The sequence below is a fragment of the Grus americana genome, chromosome 1, assembly GCF_028858705.1.
Source record: "Grus americana isolate bGruAme1 chromosome 1, bGruAme1.mat, whole genome shotgun sequence".
In the NCBI taxonomy this organism is placed as follows: Eukaryota; Metazoa; Chordata; class Aves; order Gruiformes; family Gruidae; genus Grus; species Grus americana.
Window position 1 is genome coordinate 87,762,792 of NC_072852.1, and position 21,337 is coordinate 87,784,128.

The window sequence follows — 21,337 nt, forward strand, 5'->3', positions numbered from 1 at the left end:
TTCTATCATTTTTAGAGAAAATTTATCACTACTTTTTCTTTCTGAAGAACAACTGGAAGTCTTTTTTAACAAATCTTAGTATAAGAAGTGATTTTGCAGTACTTAAATATTTTAAAAATACCCATTTTGATTTTTTTTAAAAAGTGCACATAAAAATAAAAAGTTGTGTAATGTTCTTGAGAGCTTTGTGAAGCATTTGAAAGCTTTTCTAGAGTAGGAATGTTTACCGAGCAGAGAGAGGGAAACTTGTTAAAGTCATGGCATAAACCAGGAGCAGAATCTGCATGTTTTGTTTTTGGTTCTGATATTTTTATTTAGTCTTACATTATATCTTAATTGGAACTATGTCACAGAATTGTATAATTTGTCTATATTCTTCTAACAGGCTATTAATTCAGTTATTTCAATAAGGACCATTTATGACTTGGCTGATTATTTTGGATGCGCAGTAACAACTTTCAGAAATGAAGGTTTTCCACCTGCTTACTACACATGCTTGTAGCACTTCTGTAGTAGTTAGCTTGTTTTTCTGGCTTTAAAAAAATGCCGTGTCTTTTAATTAACTAGTATTTTAAGAATAAACACATCTGAAAATTATTCTTGCTGCTACATTTTAGCTTTGTATTAATATTTTAGTGATTTTTTTCATACTAAGTAAAAAAGAGAAAATGGTTTTATAAGAGGGTAGATGTAATTTGTATAATTTCCCACAAAGATTTTAAGATGTTTCTTTTTATTGTGGTTAATGCAAAGAAATTAAGAACAAAACTCATCTTCTGGAGGTCACTGGCTTCCCTTCCAAGTTAAATTAGATATAGATTGCATGAGCGCTAGGAATTTTCAGCACTTAATTTCCATTATTGTATCCTTTAAATGGTGTTCAGAATATTTTTTTCCCTACAGTTTGAGTGTAATCATTACAGATAGTCCTTTTTATTTTAAAATGAGTTTTGTTTCCTTGAGGAGTTAAATTTTTATCTAGTCAAATAAGGAAGACTTTCTTATTTTTTTCACCCTACTCTGAGTTCAGGTGTTCTTTCATTTAAGATTTCACAGTATTGCCTTACTGCCAGCATTCATTTCAGATAATCATTAAAATAGAGTATTTCACACGACAACAGTACTAATCCTATGCAGGATATTCTATATAGGTACACCTTGTTCTAAACATTTACAGGTTTATTTTGAGGTCTTGGATTGTTGAAGTCCAGAGGTCTTGGATTGTTGAAATTATGGATGTGCATATTTTACACACAAGTCAGTTTATATTACATACAGTATTGTTTTTGCATTTGTACTGACTACAGAGCTCTGTGGGTGATTGTCGGGGCCCCAGGTTCCCAGGTGATCTTCTTGATTCCGCCAGTAAGGGGAAAGGGTGTGAAGAGGAGGGCACTGACAATCCCTGTCAACAATAGGTTCTGGAGCTTGTGTTGGCAAAATCAGCAAAACAGGGCTTAAGTAGGTTCAACTCTAGCATTTGCATATAAGCATGGAAGTGCCTACAAGGCACCATTAAGGAGAAAATCCCTAAAACCCCTTCTGGGAAATCAGTGTGCCAGGGTACCTCTGAAGTGCACGTACAGTGAAGTGTGTGGCATGGGGGCTAAACATGATGAGTCGGATATCTGTGTGCATTTGCAGGGCTGTGATCTTGTTGGGATCACGGAGATGTGGTCGGATGACTTGCATGACTGGAGTGTTGCAGTGGAGGGATACAGACTCTTTGAAGAAAAATGGGCCAGGAGAACAAGGAGGTGAAGTTGCCTTTTATGTGAGAGAGCAGCTGAAGTGCCTGGAGCTCTGCCTGGGCTGGGGATGGATGATGAACCAACTGATAGCTTATGAGTAAGGATTAAAGAGCAGATTGATATGGATGACATTGTAGGATGTGTCTGCTATAGGTGGCCTGACCAGGAATAACAAGTGGATGAGGTGCTCCACAGGCAGATTGGAGCAGCATCATGTTTGCAGGCCCTGGTCTTCATGGGGGACTTCAACTCAATATCTGCTGGAGGCATAACATGGCAGGGCATAAGCAATTCCAGAGTTCCCTGGAGTGTGTTGATAACAACTTACTCCTCCAAATGATGGTGCAGCCAACAAGGAGAGGTGCTCTGCTAAACCTCATACTCACAAAGAAGGAGGGGTTTGTTGGGAATGTGAAGTTCAAAGGCAGCTGTGGCTGTAGGGACCATGAGATAGTGGAGTTTTTAAGATCCTGAGAGGAAGGAGAAGGGTAAAAAGCAAGCTCACAACCCTGAACTTCAGGAGAGCGAACTTTGGCCTCTTCAAAGATCTGCTTGGTAGAGTCCTTTGGGATAAGGCCCTGGAGGGAAGAGGGGCCCAGGAAAGCTGGTGAATATTGAAGGATTGCTTCTGCCAAGCTCAAGAGCAGTCCATCCCAGTGAGAAGGAAGTCAGGCAGAAATACCAGCAGCTCTTTCAAAACTCAAGCACAGAAAGAAAGCATACAGAAGGTGGAAACAGGGACAGTTAACCTGAAAGGAATGCAGAGATACTGTCTGAGTTTGCAGAGATGGGGTTAGGAAAGCCAAAGCCCAACTGCAAGTGAATCTGAAGGGATGTCAAAGGCAACGTAAAGGGCTTCTATAAGTATGCAGGTGACAAAAGGAAGATTAAAGAATATGTGGGCCTGCTGATGAATGAGGCAGTGGATCTGGTGACAGAGGACATGGAAGAAGCTGAGGTTCTGTTTTTGCCTCGGTCTGGACTGATAAGACTGACCTTCAGGAATCCAAAGCCCTGGTGACTACTGAGAATCTGAAGCAAGACAGACATACCCTTATTGGAAGAGGATCAGGTGAAGGACTAACCCAAACTGTACATACGTAAGTCTATAGGCCACGATGAGATGTACCCAGGAGTGCTGAGGGAGCTGGCTGATGTCACTGTGAGACCTCTTGATAATCTCTGAATAATCATGATGATTGGGAGAATTGCCCGAAGACTGGAGGAAAGCAAATGTCATGCTTATCTTCAAGAAGGGCAAGAAGGAGGACCCAGGGAACTACAGACTGGTCAGCCTTACTTCCTTCCTTGGGAAGGTGATGGAGCAGCTAATCCTGGAAACTATTTCCAGGCCCATGAACAACAAGAAAGTAATTGTGAGTAGCCAGCATGGATTGAAAAAGGGGAAGTCATGGTCGACTTGCTTGATAAACTTGTACAATGAAATGACTGGCTTAGTAGATGAGGCACAAGCAGTGGATATTGTGTACCTAGACTTCAGTAAGGCTTTTGGCACTGTCCCAAAATAGCCTCACAGAGAAGCTGGTGAAGTATGAACTGGATAAGCAGACAGTGAGGTGAGTTGAAAACTGGATGAACCGCTGGGCCCAGAAGGTGATGATCGGTTGCTTGATGTCTGTTTGGAGGCTAGTAACTAGTGGTGTACCCCTGGGGTCAGTACTGGGTGTGATCCTGTTCAACATCTTCATTAATGATCTGGATGATGGGACAGAATATATCCTAAGCAAGTTTGCTGATGACAAAACTGGGAGGAGTGGCTGATGTGCCAGAGGGTCATGCTGCCATCCAGGGGGACCTCAGCAGGCTTGAAAAATGGACTGACAGGAACTTCATGGCAGTTCAGTGAGGGCAAGTGCAAAGTTCTGCACCTGGGGAGGAACACCCCATACACCAATATATGCTGGAGGCCAGCCATCTGGAAAGCATCTTTGCAGAAAAGGACTTGGAAGTCCTGGTGGGCACCAAGTTGACCATGAGCTAGCAGGGTGCCCTTGCAGCAAAGAAGGCTAATTGCATCCTGGGCTGCATTAGACAAAGCATTGTCAGCAGGTTGAGGGAGGTGATCCCTTTCCTCAGCTCTTGTGAGGCCACCCATGGAGTGCTGTATCTGGTTCTGGGCTCCCTGGTATGAGAGACATGGACATACTGGAGAGAGTCCAGCAAAGGACCACAAGGATGGTTAAGGGACTGGAGCATCTCTCATCTGAGGAGAGGCTGAAAGAGCTGGGACTGTTTGCCCTGGGTAAGAGCAGGCTCAGGGGGATCTTACCAATGTATATAAATACCTGAAGGGAGGGCACAAAGAGGATGGAGCCAGGCTCTTTTCAGTGGTGCCCAGTGACAGGACAAGAGATAATGGGCACAAACTGGAACACAGGAGGTCCACCTGAACGTTGGAAACCCTTGTTTACTGCTAGGGAGACCAAGCATTGGAGCTGGTTGTCTAAATAAGTTATGGAATCTCCCTCCTTGGAAATACTCGTAAGATGACTGGGTGTGGACCTGGGCAGCCTGCTCGAGTGTACCCTGCTTGAGCAGGGAGGCTGGACCAGATGACCTCCAGAGGTCCCTTCCAACCTCTACCGTTCTGTGATAGGATGATGTTTGTTGACTAAGCCTGTCAACTGGAAGAAAGCTTCTCCAGAATGTTACACAAGTGCAGTTAAGTGAACTTACGAGCGAAATAGTTTGTGTTCTAAGTTTCAAAATCTGGTCTCTGGAGCTTTTGTTCTGTATGTGTTCTGCATTTGTTGTGATATGCAGTCATGTAATTAGGCAGTGTTAATTGTACGTAGCCTTTATTTAAATTCAGCTCAAAGGAAATGTGGTGTTCACACAAATAAACTAGAGTTGTGAAGTTACTGAACCTGCTGGCTGTAGCACACTTGCTTCTTGTGCAGTTTAAAAGCTGTTATGTTTAATGAGACAGGATAGCAAGGAGATATCTTATTACTTTCTGATAAGTTGTTTTCAACACAGTAAAATTTTGCTTCTGTTCCTGCTTGTCATGGCTTTATGGTAAAAAGGAAAAGCGGAGAAAGACATTTAAGCAAAAGTTGTTGCACAATGTGTATCCAGGGAGCCTAGAGGCCATAGTTAGACGTCACTTGCTATATCTGACACCTGCAGAACAAGTCACTCTTAAGTCTGGATGCTTTGCACAAGTGAGGAGTGAGGTTCCAGCTGGGAAGCTGGGGATGTTCTGACTTGGGTTCTTTTGCCAGTGAACTTAATGTGGCCTTCAGCAAAACTTTCAGTGTTATTGTCTTTTAAAATGTGACTTGTAATATGTTTTCTCTGAGAATGGGAAGTAGGAAGATAATTTATTTAATACTAGTGGAGGCAATTTTGGAAATACTTTTAGAAATGTGTCAAGAAGAGAAGTGATTAAAATGTATTTTCATCATGTTCTCTGGATGATGCTCAAGAGGCTGCTAATAATGTTGAGACGTAACAGCTTGTTTTATAAGCAGTAAAACTAATGGTTTCCTATGGATTTTTGACCTACATCCCCTTATACGACCCTCTGTTCTTCATGCACATGTTACTGCGAATGTCCTCTTATCTTCCTACTTGACTGCATGAGTGTTCTGTGCGTGGTTTAGAGCTATCTGTGTGCTAAATGCTACCCCTCTGAATGAATAAAGGATTGGGTTATAACTGCCTTTCAGTTGGGGTACTAAATTGTGTCTGTCAACCTCACCTAGCCACAGATATTTTTTCTCTCTCCCCCCCCCCCCCCAGTAGAGGTCTTAAGTACGTGGTTCCTCGAATTCTGTAAAATCAGTTTTGAAATGAGAGAATGGATTCAAAGGCTACTGCAAATGTGTGTGGCAAATGACAGATGCACAGATAGCAAGATTGCATAAGCCTTACTCTCTTAAGAAATCAGGTTAAAAATAGTGAGTAAGTGTCCTTTTACCTGAGTTCTATTTTGTGTGCCTATTGAGAAGAGCTGTGCAGAAAAAAGAAATACTTAATCGTATAGAGGTCTCTTCATGCTGCATAACTCCTCATAGCTACTATTCATACAACTTCCACTGCTAATCTCATCTATTTTTTTGTAATTGCAGTGCTTCTGATCTAGCCTATTCGGCTAGATCAAATAGCCTTTTGTGACTGTGGGACTCTTTTCAGTATCTAAAACCAATGTAGAACGATTTTATTATTGCTGACACTTTACACTCTGTCTTGGTCAAATTTGCTTGGACTTGTAGTTGGTTAGGACATCAGTTTTTAGTAGTACAAGTCTATGTGTTAGGAGTTTTGCACTGTATTTTGTAGCTCACTGCTCCTGGCTTTGATAACAATAAAAACGAAGCACAGTAAGTATTATGACCTATTTTTTTCAGTATTTAAGATAACACTCTCTTCAGTGTTTGTATAAAACATACACACACACACTTTTAAGTATAAAGTAATTGTGTGTGTGTGTGTATAAAACTGTGTTTGTATTTATGTATACACACATACTGTTCATTAAGTGATTTTTTTGTTTGTACACTATTTGGATTCTCTGTGTTCTGGATTCTCAAATGTAATTCAGCACATGTTGAGCACAGTTAATTTGGCTTTAAATTAGTTTCACTGCACTTTTTTAATGCTTATCTCATTTTTACTGAATGAGTGAAATCTGCTTAAAATAATGAGGTTTTGATCAAGCCTGTTGGTAAACTAATTTTCAGTGGACATATTAGAATGAAAATTGTGCAATTAGCACTTTGGCCAGTACAGGCAAGTTATGAATGGCCCTGCACAAGGTTGTGTTCCAGCATGTTGGGATGATTGTATAAAGAACTAGTTTTACATTTGCAAATCTTTAATTTATGCCTGTGAGAAGCTTTGTAGTTTGGTGTATTTATTTTGGTCAAACAGAAGGATGAAAATAAAGCTCCTGGTGTGGATGGTACAGTATTTCAGCTGCATATCCTGGATAGGTTGCTTTAGTTGGTAACTTAAAATGTGCTACTAATGAGGAATGCAAGTTTGTGTGTTTGAGGATATTTTAAAAAATGAATCAATTTATTCAAGTTGTAGCAATTACAGAATTCTCCAGCATTCATGCATTATTGGAAGCATGTTAAAAATTCAAGAAGGTCTTCATTATTAAAGATATCTTTTTTCCAGACCATTGTGAGCAGAGCCTCTTTCAACAATGAACTAGCACATTTGCAGTATTTAAAATTCACAAATGCAAAATAAGATCAAGAAAACAAGGAAATATTTAACTTCCCTGATATAGTCAGCCAAACAAGAATGAGCAAAATCCCAGGTAAATTACTTGCCTCCAGAGTTGGATAAATCAAAACACTTCATGAAATCTGATGGGGCTTTGTTGGGTTTTTTGGTGGTTGTGGTGGTGTTGTTTTTTTTTAACTTTTATATTTTATGTGCCATTTATTCCTGTATTACAGAGAGTGGCAAAAAATCATTAGTTATGGCTAGATGGAAGAGAGCTCTATATTAAATTATACAAACGACAATGTGTATTTTGAAGCTGTGGAGATTTTGATTGGAAAGCAAGAGCGTCCTCTTAAATATAAAAATTCCACTAGCCGTTAGTTGTCTCTGCATAATTTCTGCTGTAGTCCCTTCTGTGTTTCTCAGAGCAACTCCATAGAATATATGCCAGTGTGTTCTTGAACATAGTTTTCTTAATTACATTAATGCTTGATGTTACCTTTCAGAATTATGGATATTAATGATTTATTGATACACAATGTGAGCTACTTAGAGTTGATGAGTAACCTCATGTGGTGTGTTTCATTAAGACATAGACAATCTGCATGCAATACTGTAATACCTGAAACTTGCAACAGCTTACTCTTAGTTTGCTCTGAGATTTGGATTCTTGATTTGCATTGCTGGCATCTATCCTTATTTTCTGCTTTGTTACCAGGGGACTAGAAGGTGGTTAATGAGACATCAATTTTTGAAAGGATTTCAAGGGGAGATCAAAGAACTGCAGACCCCTACGTCTGATGAATGAACTGTGCAGATTAACAGAAACTACAACAGGGAATAGAATTGTTGAGCACACAGATACCTAAGATTTCCTAGTATCTTTTTAATGATGTCATGATGCACAAAGCTATAGAAGATTGAAAGAATCAACAAGCATGCGAATGAGGGAGATAGTTATATATACAACTTGTCAGAAAATGTTTGGCGAAGTTCTTCACTAACAGCAGCCAGGGGATGGAGGACTGTGTCTCTGCCTGGAGAAATTGGTTAGAAGGCAGGAAATAGAAAGCATGAATAAGTGGTGCTGGAGGCCACAGAGGACATGTGCTGGGGATCCATGCCCTAAATTATACAAATAAATTATTTAGAGTTGGAAAATGGATGAATAGTGGTATGATCAACTTTGGTGCCAACATGGGGATTTGGAATAGAAAACTGAGGCCAGACTGAAGAATTGCAGAAAAATCCTATGGGACTGAGTGATTATTTCCCCTTTTATTTCTCAGCTAAATGTAAAATGATGCATATTGGGGCTGGAGGGGGAGAAATTCCAACTTCACACTTAATATGAAAATGTGTGAGGTGACTTATTACCACCTGAGAATGAGAGCTTGTGTTTATAATAGTTTCTTGGAAATGTCACTGTAGTGCTCGATAGCGGACAAAAAGCTAATATTCAGTAATTTAGGAAAAGAGAAGAAAACAGGCAAGTTTCTTATGGTAGTGTGTGTAGCTAAGGTGCCTCTGCATCTTGCATGCTTCATGTAGTTCTGGTCTCTCAGCTTCAAAAAGGATACAGTAAAACTGGCAGAGGTGCAAGGATAATCTGATGATTATTAGATTGATGCCTGGAAAGGTGAGACTGGCAGAAAGGAACTGCTTTCTGCTGGCTGATGTGCGGTCCTGGTGGTTTACAGATGATCTGGAATGTTGTAGTTTTCTGAACACCATGGGACCAGTCAAACCCATGACTACCAGTTTCTCTTGAAAGCATGAGGACACACAAGGCAACAAATACTGATTCACCATCTTAGGGGGAAAAAACATTTGGCTTTCTTGTACAAATTCACTGCTGTGAGCTGTCCTTTACATCTACTGTTCCAGTTCTCACCATTCTGAAGTGTTTTCCCCTTAGTTCCATTGGGTGTCTTAGACTTAAATATTTTATGCCAACAAAAAAAGGACAAGCTTCCCATTTTAGATACATTTCACAAACAGTTTTGTTTTAGTAATGGATTTGGTACCAGATTCATCAGTAAAAGAAAACCCAGCTTCCTGTGTGTGCTTGGAACATGTTCCAAAGAGACCTTTTTGGTGGTGGAGTTCATAAATGCATGACAGAGGCATAGACAGATGCCTGAAATAATATGTCTTTAGGTAGAGATTTGTAGCTCCCAGAAGAATAAAATAATCTGAGTTTTCTAAGTTTCTTCAAAAATCTGAGGATCTATACAAGGAAAAGATCATTCTTTAATTTTACCTCCCAAAAGTGTTCTCTGCAGACAGTAGGAAAGTGGTTATTAATATTTAATCTGCCAATTGAGCAGTAATCTTGTCTAGGAAGTCCTTGGTTAATTTTAAAACAGAATTTGAAGGTGGTTTATATAAATCTCTTCAAATCATACCCTTAACCAGAATAGGTTCCTTTGAAAGCAAAACTTATTTGCTTTCTCTGTTGTGCACATTTCTGAGGAATGGCAAGAAGAGGATTGGTTTCTTGTTTCTAGGCACAACCAATAAATACTGCAGTTTGCCAGTAAATTGTTTCTTATTTCTCAGGACTCTTTATTTTCTGTTTGCCATGTGTGCCCTTTTTTGAGTAGTGGAAAGAGGCTTTTGAAACAGTCTGTTGTTTGAATTATTGTTTCTAACATGCTGTTGTAGTGATACAACTCCCTTACAAAAGTCTCTTTTTTCAATCACTGTAACCTCCTTTTACTGTTACAATTATGATTTTGTCAAAACATGATATTACCACTCTGTCTTTACAAAAATCTGAGTGACTCTGGAGGATCAGATCCCATAAATGTGTTCTGAAGTCAGTAAAAGCATCTACATAATGGTGTACCTACAAAACCAGTTTCATTTGAGACATACCCTGCGTTTCAACATTCTGGCTCTCTTGCAGCAGAGTCCAAATTCATCTTTTTGTAGAATTACCAAGCTGTACATGCAACAGCATCTTGCTGGCTGTTGTATATGGTGTATCCCATAATAAACATTTTCGAGACTGGTATTCAATGGACCTATCTCCTATGAATGTTTTTTGTCTTCAAAAGCAAGATCAGTCATCTGGCATTCATAGTGTAAGTAAAAAGTCCATCACTAAAATCATTTGTTCTCTGGTGGACAAATTGCAAGATCTTTATATGATATGCCATCAAGCTCTAAGTGCTTCCTTTGGCAGACTGCTATCAGGAACAGAAACTTCAGCTATGGAAATCCACCCCATGCCTTTTTCACAATTACTGATTCAATGCTTGGACAAGCTTGTTATTTTCACTCTTCTTGAGATTAAGTTGCCTCTGTTGTGGGTTCTTTAAGGGTTGGGGTGGGGGTTTTTGCAAGTATTTTTGCCATTTATCATTAGTACTGATGTTCTGGTCAGTGTTTGAAACTTCCCTCTCCTCTTAAAGACAAAGTTGTTGGTTGTTTTTAAAATAAAAGCCTATCTATACCTGCAGCTATTCTTCAACATTTCCAGCTTTCACTACACAAATGCTATCTGGCATAACCGTATAGCTAATCTTGTTTTTCAGATCACGAGTTCACATTGCTTGTACTTCGTGAGCAAAAGTGACATCCTATGTTAAGTTTTTAGCTGGCAGACACATCTATCTTCTCCCGTCTCTCAAAAGCTTCTGCATGCACAACTGTTCCCAATAGTAAAGACGTTCTATCTATAGTATATCATGCTACCAGTTCTGGCAGTAACAGAAATCTCCATGTTGTTATAAGATCTTTAGGCATATCATCCTTATAAAACTTAATATTGTATACAAGAGCTGTGGGGTTTCTCACTTGCAAGTAATGTGCAGTTATCTGCTAACATGGTATCATGAAATCTGCTGCTTTTTGGTAGAGAAGAGTTATGAGCTGTATGCCAGAGTAATGCTCAGTAGTCATTTGGAAAAGATCAGTTGACTAGTTAGTGTAATAAAGTCAAAAGATTCTCGGTGAGTTATAACACCATATTCTTCGTACGCTGTTTGGGGGAGGCAGATGGGACAGGACAGATGTGCGTTCGTGTTTATCAAAGTAACTTAGCCTTCTCAAAATATGATTTGCTATCTCAGAACCTTAGATGATGGAATCAACTGTGTCTTAGTCTCCTGTGTTCGACAGAGATTCTGCTCTCAGTAATGTATTCTTAAGTTCTGCATTAATTCATGAATCTAGTGAAAATGAAATTTTATCTTAGGATAAATTTCATCTTATGATCTTACAGATATAGAAACATTTTATGTTGTGATGTATTCTGGTTTTAGACCTTTAACTTCCATAATTTTCTTGGGTTTCCTCAGAACTAGATAGTCTGTAACAAAATCTGTACCTTTCTCCCTGAAGCACAGCAAATTGGGACAGTGAAATATTCCACAATTAACATTCTGCCCTGAGGAAACAAGTTGTTGTTCTTCTTTTGGACGTAGCTAGTTTTGATCTATACTGGTATTTGTCTACAGATTTTTACAAAGCTAAAATGTCAATGGGCATTTGATTCTCCTTCATGAAATACTTAATTGATGCATCCATTTATGTGTAGATGTAGTGTTTGGGGACATGGTTTAGTGGTGGTCTTGGCAGTGTTAGGTTTACGGTTAGACTTTATGATCTTAAAGGTCTTTTTCAGCCTAAATGATTCTATGATTCTATATATTTGAATTCAGAAGTCTCAGAAGCCCAGTTTCCCTTATGTGGAAGCAGGTTGGTCTGCCAGGTCATGGTCACTTTGTGGTTTAGACATCCATTTGTTGTCAAACTCACATAGAGCTCACTGGTCAGTAATTCTTTACTTTCATCCTCTAGTGCCTTCTGAAACTTATACGTCTGTGTTTTCCCAGGTAGAGTTTTTAGGATTTAAAGGTGGACTGGCAACTTGTGAGTTAGAGCAGGACGCTTCATGGAGGCCTTGACTGTCCCATTCTAAGTGGATAAAGCCTTAAGTAGTCCAGTCTGATTCCATAACTGATCCTGCTTTGAGCAGGAGGTTGAACTAGAGACATCCTGAGGTCCCTTCACACCTGAATGATGCTGTGATTCTCGATTCTATGATCTTAAGTTAATGAACAATTTTATATAAAAAAAATTTGTAGGTTGATTCTTGATAACATTAGTAAGAGGTCTCAGAGGGACTTCTACACTGCCTGTGATCAGGCTTTTGCTGCATTTGTCATGCTGCAGTTTTCTTACCTGTCAAGAGAGGATTACTTTACCTGACTCATCTTGAGGTTCTAATAGCTATTAATTGGTCAATTTGATAAGTGCTTTGTAAACACTAAGGAATTTGTGAATGCTAATGAAATGTCTTTTCTCTCCTCTTTTAGTATAATATTTGCATCTTCTTTTTCTTACATTACAGGTTCATGACACTAAAAGAAACTAGACAGTACTGCTGCCTAATCAGGTGTCAGAATCTTACAGTGCAAATACCAAATGTAACATGTGAGCTGACTTTGAATGACAAGCAGAAGTGGTGGGACCTGTCGCACCTTGAGAGGGACATCTGTGCCTAGGTTGATGCCAGTTTAACACAGGAGCACTTCCCAGCTTCTGGGCCTGTGCTGTGGTTCGAATTTATTGTCTGCGCATGAGTTAACTCAGCCCTACGAAATTCGGAGGGAGTTCGGGTTCAAAGGAATTACAGCCGTGTAGGCTGGACAGAGATGATGATGACTGTAGGGAGACAGGGACTTTGTTTTGCGTGTCTCGGCAGGAAGTTTAGATGCAGTTTGAAAGATTTGGGATTACCAGATGCTGAACTCAGTAAGAGAAGAGAGTGGCTTCTACATGACATAGTGCTGGTAAGGCAACTGGATGCACCTCACTTCTTAGCCAGCATCTGCTTGTTCCCTCTGGTTTTCTGAGAGTGTCATGACTCTCTGATTAAATTGAGAAAACTACAGTCTTGTAAATTGTACTGAAAACTTTACTTGTCCTGATATAATCAGTTTGTTAGAGTTAGTGTTGGTTTATTAGTTAATTAGCATAGTTTCTCCTCTTAGCACTTCAGACTTGTGGAGATCATGATTTAAGTCCTATACATGTTCTTAGAGTTCTTTTTTATAGTAACAATATTTTAATACCATTTTTAAGACTCAATATAAAAATAAAATGTGTAACATTGTAGATACAGCGGCATGGCTGTTGGTTTGTTCCTAACTGTTCTTGTATCTGGGGTGGTGTCTTTTAGAATCTGATATCTTCTTGTACTTTGATCTCTTTAGGGAACTAATAATATTTGATTTTAAACCCGCATTTGCTTTGCAACTTAGTTGCTGTTGAATTTTGGCTGTATGCAAACAAGCAAGGAATTTTAAAAGTTTTTAGCAAATCCATAAAAGCAGTGCTTGGTGGCTGATGTGCACAACTAATTCTTGTGGGTCAGCAAGACCTTTTGTTTCTTGATGTAGTTTGCTACAGTAGGTGGTGGAAACATCTATTAAAAAGAGTTGAGAATGTTGTGTCTAGCAAATATTAATAATTTTATACTGCTTTGTTCATTATACTTTCTAAAGAGCAAAGCTTTTTGTGTTTCTTTTGATAGAGGCTGTATGACAGTATATCTTTGTCAAGTAGGCGTTGCTAATAAAAAAATTATTATGCCTTTTGCAAAATTGTTTAGTCATACTTGGATGCACCAGTGTAAATAAATCCCTTTTATCCTTCAGATTTTGGTAGAATTTTTTTTTCTTTTGGATAGTGTCTTAGACATTAGCCAGTATTTTTCATCAATTCCTTCTGCTTAAATGCTTATTCCATATGCTTAAATTCATAAATGTCTGTGCATATATTTAAGGAAAAGAAAGAAGAAGAAAACAACCTAATGCAGAGCATTAGGCTGTATAGCTCAAGTCAAATAGAGCTGAAGTTGTTTCCAAATTTATTTATGCTGCATAATCTGATTTCTGCAAGAGGTATAGTGGCAAAGTGATTATTGGTATGCTGCGATGATTGTGAAAGATGAAGTATCAAGTAAGGAGTAAAATATTGTATTCGTACAAAGTAGTTTTATAATGTAATTGAATCCTATTTTTTCCATCTCTTAGATGATGAAGCATGCCTGGGACAATTATAGACAATATGGATGGGGACATAATGAGCTCAAACCAATTGCCCGGAAAGGACATTCCACCAACATATTTGGTAGGCTATATTTTCTATTGTGGTTTTTTAATATATATTTCTGTCCATGCTATCCTCTTTGAAAGTCTACCCAAACTTCCTAGCAAATTCTGTTTTAATATGTCTTTTGAAGCGTGGATGACAGAAGTGTATTGATTATTTCAATGATACTTCAATGAATTATTTTACTAAACTATCTTTTTGGGAGTAGTACGTTGTTGCAAAAGCTAAGCTGTGTCTGTGTGCACTGTTACTTTGTGTATGCATATATGTATAAATAAAAGTTACAATGCATTGATGATATTTTGGGATGCAATAAATATAGATCTTTGTTTAATTCATGAGAATGTGATACAAGACAAAATGCACATGCAAGATGCCAAAAAACTGCTAGTACCAAGATGAAATTTAAAGTAGCTTCTAAAAAGCCATCTGGATAAAGTGAAAGTGACAGTGTTATGATATGTGACTTGTGGATCCTGAACCCATAAGACCAAAATGAAAGAAAACACCAACACTCAAAATACAGGAGTTTGAGGGTAGGGGCTATTTGGAAGAAATTCAAGGGATGGAGTGAGAATATTTGAGCAATGGAGTATGAATGTGAGTGCTAAAAATGGCATTTAGAATAGTATGAAACATGAGGAAGGTAAAGATCAAGAAATTGAATAGCCTTGTGTTGTGTACATGTGATCAGACTAGATGGCTTTTCTTTCTTAAAATATGAGTGATCCGCAGCAGTGCTGCTTTTTTGGTGTAAATGCACTGGGATAGAATAAGTAGAATTGTGATTGGAAAGTGGCGAGCCTGTTATTGGTACTTGAACCAGAAAAGAATCCTTTTTTTTTGTCCCCGATTCTACAGGACTGATGGTTCAAAAAACCTGGTTGTAACTGTTGAGGACTGAGCCCTGGAGGTCTCAGAAGTACTGCAATGCTTAAAGAGATTTTTCATTTTTTGCTCTGTCCTTTCCCCCAGTCTTCTTAAATTTTATCTTGAAACCATTCTTATATCTTACCAAATAAACAAGTTATTTTCTTTATATCTAAACAGTTTTTCATCAAATTTATTTGCATGATGAACTTCAACCTTAAATAAGTGCTGGACATGGAGAAGGGAGAAGAACTTGCACTAGGCACGCTGCTCCTTTCCCCTGCTCCCAGCAATGGAAGGAGTCTGAGTTTTAAGTCTTTTTAAGTCTGCAATACTTAAAAGCAAACAAACAAACCAAAAAAACCCCCCACCCACAAATAAACCCACCCCTCCAACCTGTAGTGCGTAGAAGCCTATTTAAATCCATAGAGAATAATTTCAGCTGCTGTACTAGCCCTGTCTGCAGTAGGGACTGCTCAGCTTTACTTGCAAACAAACCCTTTACGGCCTGGCATTGATTGCTGTTGGTTATGCACTGGAACCTGATTTCTTAAGCTTCACTGTGGTGTGGAAGCTGATACTGCTTTACTTCTTTTTATTCCTTTATAAAGAAAATGACTGGGTCAGAGGGAGTTGTCTAAGGAGGGAAAGATGAGCAAGTTAGCATGCTCAGGAGAAAAAAGCATCTGGTCTGGATGAGGAGTTTGAAGAGTGAAATGGAAGAGTCTTAAGATGCAGCCAGTACTGAGCATAGTGCAAGGAGAGAGTGTGAGGCTGAAGGGAAGACCAGAGCAACAGGTTTCTGCCATGACAGACAGAAGGACATTTCCTTATGTTCCCAGAAAGTATTGCGTAGTATTCTTAGATAATTTCTCTTTGCTACCTTGTATGTTGGCACTGCTTTCATTTCTACTAGAAGAATCTCTTCTGAAGCTTCCTGTGATTTAGTTGTATATTATCTCTAATCCATGGCTTTTCTTTATATTTTTTTCAGCTGAGGAAGTTGAGTCTGACAGTGAAAATCTTTAATGTTCACCTGTATGATCATGTAGTCTTTGTTGAATTTACATGCAATTCTGTTGCTTAATTTGCCAAGTATAATTTTAGATTAGCCTTGGTTTGTAACCCAGACTCTTTGAAGTGAGGTTTTTTCTTTATATGGCAGGAGAGCATTTTTCTAATGTTTGTTTTTAATGTGACTGACACAATATTTTGAAGCAATTTTGAATTACAATTTTACTCTAGTCTTTTATTTTCTTTCCATTCCTCCTCTGCTTACTTCTAACAAGTCTCCTAATGAGTCTGGAGGACTTCTTTTTTTTTTTCTCCTTGGGATGCTTATTCTTTGTAGTTTTGGCATTCCTGTCTGAAAGAAATTGCAGGCTTCCTCCACATTCAAGCTTCTGATCCTCTTGTTCAGCTAACTCTAGCAGCTGATTCCCTGTTTGTCCTTTTAAAATCCAGATACTATTTTGTGCCATTTAATTTTTAGTCAAATCATGTTATGATTGTTCTGTTCAAAGCTATTTCATATGAAAAAATCTTCTGAAATATGTAGTTGTCTTCAGTGTATACCAAGTCTAAAACAGAATCAGCTATTGTTGATTTGGTGGGTGGTTGATGGGAAGGGGAGGAAAAATTGGTCCTTGTACCAAGGACTATCTAGGCTGTATTGTTATTGCTAGTACTTTACCAATCTCTTATTACCCATAATGACACCATTCCCAGCGGTATTTGCCTTTATAGAAGCATTACATCATTCTTTTTTAAATCTGATGCTATTTTTAATAAAAAGCTGCTCAGCAAAACCTGTTTTTATTAATCATTTCAAAGATGATTTGACCCAAACTACTGTCTGCCATTACTGCAGTCTGTTTTATTTCCATTTCAATTCATAGCGTGTCTGTGAAATTCAAGGAGGAGATGGTATTGCTGGTTGATACCGCAACCCTTTCACAAATCTTTGGGAAATCGGGTTTACTGATAACTCTCAAGTGAGGTAAAAGCGATTCAAGTTAAAGCCATTAATCTTCCCTGTTGGACTCCCCTTTCCCTCAAAGCAGCGTTTATCTATATCTATGCCAAGAGTAACATCAGTGTTCCTAACATTGCAAGATCCAGCAGGGTTTAGACTGGGATTGGAGAAGGCGAGAAGAGGTGGCCTGGTCTGCTCTCATAAATCTTAGTTTTAAGTCATAAAAAAAATAAGGAAGGGTAATAAACTTTAAAGCAAGATTCTGTGTGCCTCACTGAAGCATGCCGCCAAAAACATTTGTGGGCTGTCCCAATTATTAGTTTGACTCTTATAACAAAACCTGATGGGGTTGCTTTAATTGACCTGCAACTAGAAACTCTTGCCAGTCTTTTTTCAGATGTCTGAGCTGGTGACTGTAAATTGTAAAGCAGAACCTGCTAAAAGTGTTGCTTATCAAACAGCATAGTCAGTTAAAATCTTGAATAGTACCTCTTCAACAGCTGGGTCACAGCATTAGTAGTATGGTGCTGCTTTGGGAAAGTATGTCTGGGAATTGGTGAGCTTTTAAAGATGTTTACGCTTAGATGACACATGAAATTAATCTTTATAGTTTCTGTGTCGGTGAAACAGGGCAATAACTTGCTCCTGGTTTTGTGAAAGTTGCCTGGTTTTGAAACGGCTGATAATCTCAAGACTTGTTATTTATCCCTACCCTATAAGACAAAGTGTAAAAGGCAAGGAAAAAGTGTAGCGGAGAGTCTATTTCCAGTTTAAATTTTTATTTGCAGCTCTGCTGGTGGTTATAGCAGCTAAGCTAAAAAAAAAAAGTTTACTTTTCTGTTGGGCTGCTTAAATTGCTGGGATAATTTGATGACAGCCGCAGGATGTTACTGCAGAGGTGGGATTGTATGGGATCTGGGTCAAGTTCTCATTAGAACACAAAGGGTGAAGAGAAAAGGCTGATGGAAGATGATGCATGTAAGATAATGAGCAAGCATGACACACACTGAGCTTACTTCAGAAGGTTTTCTGGGTTTAGCAAAAACCAGAGTATGTGTTGGATTCTCTTGCTGTAATGAAATCTGATTGGATTTGCTTTTGAGGATCAGAGTAACCATCTGAAATCTGCTGTTTAAATATGACTTGACCGTGCATTTGTTTGGTGACCCCTAGGTGAACACCTTATGGAAACACCATTAACATCACTAAGTCCAGATATGCTTCAGAGTTTTAAACTTTGTGTATTTGTGGCATCTTTTACTTCAATATCTTATGAACTAGTTACTGTAGCACAAGCTTTGAGGATGCTTTATTGTGAGTTAAATTGAGCAGTTTGTACTAGTGGTTTGTATCAGTCTTCAATCTTTATTTCTCTAAAACAATGTTTATTTGAGAACCTGAATTACTTTAAAAAAAAAAAAAAAAAAGAAAAAACCCCACAATCTTGGGCAACTCAGAACGTCGTCCTCCGCAAAATTAGAAATCATGGGTGGTCATCTTACCCAATGCTTTCTGAAATCAGAGTTCCGAAATATGTGGTGGTTTTTTTGGTAATAGTTAACTAGCTAAGAATAAAGTGAAGATGTGCAGTTTGTCAGGTAATAAGTATGTGACAAAGTAATGATACCAACTCTTGCTAAATTGTAAACTTCCCATGTTACTAGCAGTGCATTTCTAAACCTTACATTTGGGTGTATTCTGCCTAGAGATGAGCTGCATTATGTGAAGATGATCTGATAATGTGTACATACACAAACAGATATATGTCTATGTTTTCAAGGGTGTGAAAAGATCTTTCCTAAGGCATAATGATACGGAGTTTTTAAGTTGTAGATGCTTGCATGCAGACATGCCCATTCTCATGCATGAAGATTTAATGAAACTATTACTTTGTATTTTGTCACACTAGAACTGTCTCATGCATCTATAGTGCTTCATGCCTATCTTGTTCTCTTATCTCATGTGCAATGGTCAATTTAATCTGTGATGTCTTGGGATGTTGTGTTCTGTGAGGAAGGGAAAATTGTCAATGAAGTCACATTGTGGTTATGTTTATTACCTGGTAGAACCTCAAGGCTGCAATGCAGTGCCATATCTTTTCCCTAACACATGACCAAATACAGCTGTTACCTCTTTTATGTGGGATTTTTGTCTGGCCTGTTCAGTGTCGTATCACATAATGTACTGCTACTTCATACATATGGAAAAATGAAATTTTGTCATTAAGGTGGGTTAATGAGCAAGCCATGTCCAAGGGAGCAACTCAGGAGTTCAGTTGGGGCAGCTAGTGAGCTGAATTTTTTTTTTTTAACTTGCCAGTGGACTACTTGGTTTCTGCCACCTTGTTGACTGTGTCCTGTTGTCTGGCTTGCTGCACAGCCCGCTTCAGCCTCTTGCTACCAGCACTGCTGATAAACCCCTGTGACCTGGGAGAAAAGTTGCTGAGCCAGCTTGCGAACTGCCCACCGCCGCAGCGTGGGAAGCTCTTGCCGCAGATCTTTGTGTTGCTAAGCAATGGAGATCTGACGGTGCATTTCTCCACCGTGCCAGAGAGCAGGAGCAGTGATGCTCCCCAGCCCCGCGGAGAAAATGCATTTGTTGGACTGCAAGGGCATGAGGCTGTTGCGAGGAGCTGAGTCAGGCAAAGGAGTCTGTTTTTCCAATACCTTTGGCAAGTACAGTATAGCTTGGGAGAGTAATGTGATTTCACTGTCTGATTTGTGGTCTAGAAAACAAGAGGTGGAATGTTTCTTGTAAGCACTGCAAGAAAATACTTTAACAGATGTTTTCTTTTTAAATTACCCTGGGAAATATTCATTAGTTTGTTAGAGATTTGTCATCTGTCATTGTAACAGTTATTGGGCTGCCTGAGCTGCTCTGACATTATCATCTGCTGTCATCTGACTACTTGTCATTTACTTTTAGAGATCACATAATTGAGTGTCAGTGGTGTCAGGTTTTGTGGGCCTTTTGTTTTTCTGTTGGGTCTTTTTAGCTGCCAAATAACCTGCAAATTTATAAACATAATGGAGACACACACTTCTGCTGGAAAGAAACTAGATGATATACCCTGAAGTACAGACTGAGGGATGACCTTTTGAAAATATGGCTAAAAACTTCTGATGTTTTCTCGTTGTAAAATCCTAATGAAAAAACAGGATAAACAACTTCTGCTCAACATCCTTTTTCTGTGCATGTTTTCAGCCTCTGAATCTGTGTGGAGGATAAATGAAAACAAAAAAAGGAATATGAGGTGTATATGTAAACAAACATGTTCTCGACTTCTTGTTTTGATGGGGGGGGAAAACTTACTTGGTGAGCAGTAGTTTTTATCTTAACTGTACATGCACAAGTAATCTATCCATCATTGCATTTTCCTGTAGCAAATGAAAGGGGAAAGAAAATCCATTCATGCTAACTAGTAAAGAGAGGTAATTTCATGATGCAAATTTCAGCACAATCTCTGTATATCAGTTTCTATTAAATTTTAAAGTAAATGAAACTGGCCTTAGGACAAGCCTGTGCAGCTGTGTCCTCTGCAAAATCAGTAATGAGTGACTACGCTGAGATAATGTTGAATATTACATGTACGTTGAATGTATGTTTTTTTGGTGTGTAACACAAACTTTGAAAAGATAAAATTTTAAGAAAGAACATAACTCTCAACAATTGCTGGCCAAATTTGGAATTAGAACAGTGTTCTGATAACACAAGAAAAGTTCCTTCAGGTCGGATGAAAGATCAAACATGATCATTACTCATCCTCCAGAAATTGCTCACAGCAGGTACTTAGGGAAGAACTATAAGAGCAGGAAAAGCCTGAAGTAAGTGGGCATTTCTCAGAGTACTCTCCAGACTTACAAAAGTTTGTGCAGTGTTAGTGCTGCTGTGGTCAGAGGCAGCAAGTTTTACTTAATCACTTTTAGTTTACTTTTCCGTGATTTTGTCCAATCTGCTTTTGAGTCTGTGCAAACTTAAGAGCACCCAGCATATCCCGTTACGAGTTGTTCCGTAGTTTGATTCCATATTGTGTAGAAAACTTTTTAGTTTTGAAGTCTACTCACTGTTCTTGGTGACTAGTTTTGGTATTGGAAAAAAACAACCTGTTACTCATCTTTTCCTTGTCATTCATGAGTTTGTAGAACTTCATATGCCCTCAGTTGTGTGTCTGCCTTACGTGGAGAGTCTTGGTCTGTTAAGTCATTCTCATACATATGGTTTTTCATGCCCTATACATTATCTCCTTTCTTCGTATCTTTTTCAAGTTCTTTCTTTGTTCAGAGTAAGACTAAAACTTTGTCCTGGATTCTGTTTTGTTCACTGCTCCTTTCTTAATAATTGTGTTTTGCATCTTTTAGGCTCCTTACGGAGTCTGGAAACTCACTACTGGGTGGCTTTTCTACAGTTGCAT

General features: G+C 38.6%; 1 protein-coding gene across 2 annotated transcripts in view; it reads left to right on the forward strand.

Annotated features, from left to right (window-relative positions):
- The window catches only part of MAN1A2 (mannosidase alpha class 1A member 2), a 163,621-nt gene that overhangs the window by 35,002 nt on the left and 107,282 nt on the right, over window positions 1–21,337 (forward strand). For both annotated transcript variants that reach the window (XM_054813961.1, XM_054813962.1), the window contains exon 3: window positions 14,003–14,099. In XM_054813961.1, coding sequence (XP_054669936.1) covers window positions 14,003–14,099 — 97 coding nt within the window. The remainder of the gene's footprint in view (window positions 1–14,002; window positions 14,100–21,337) is intronic.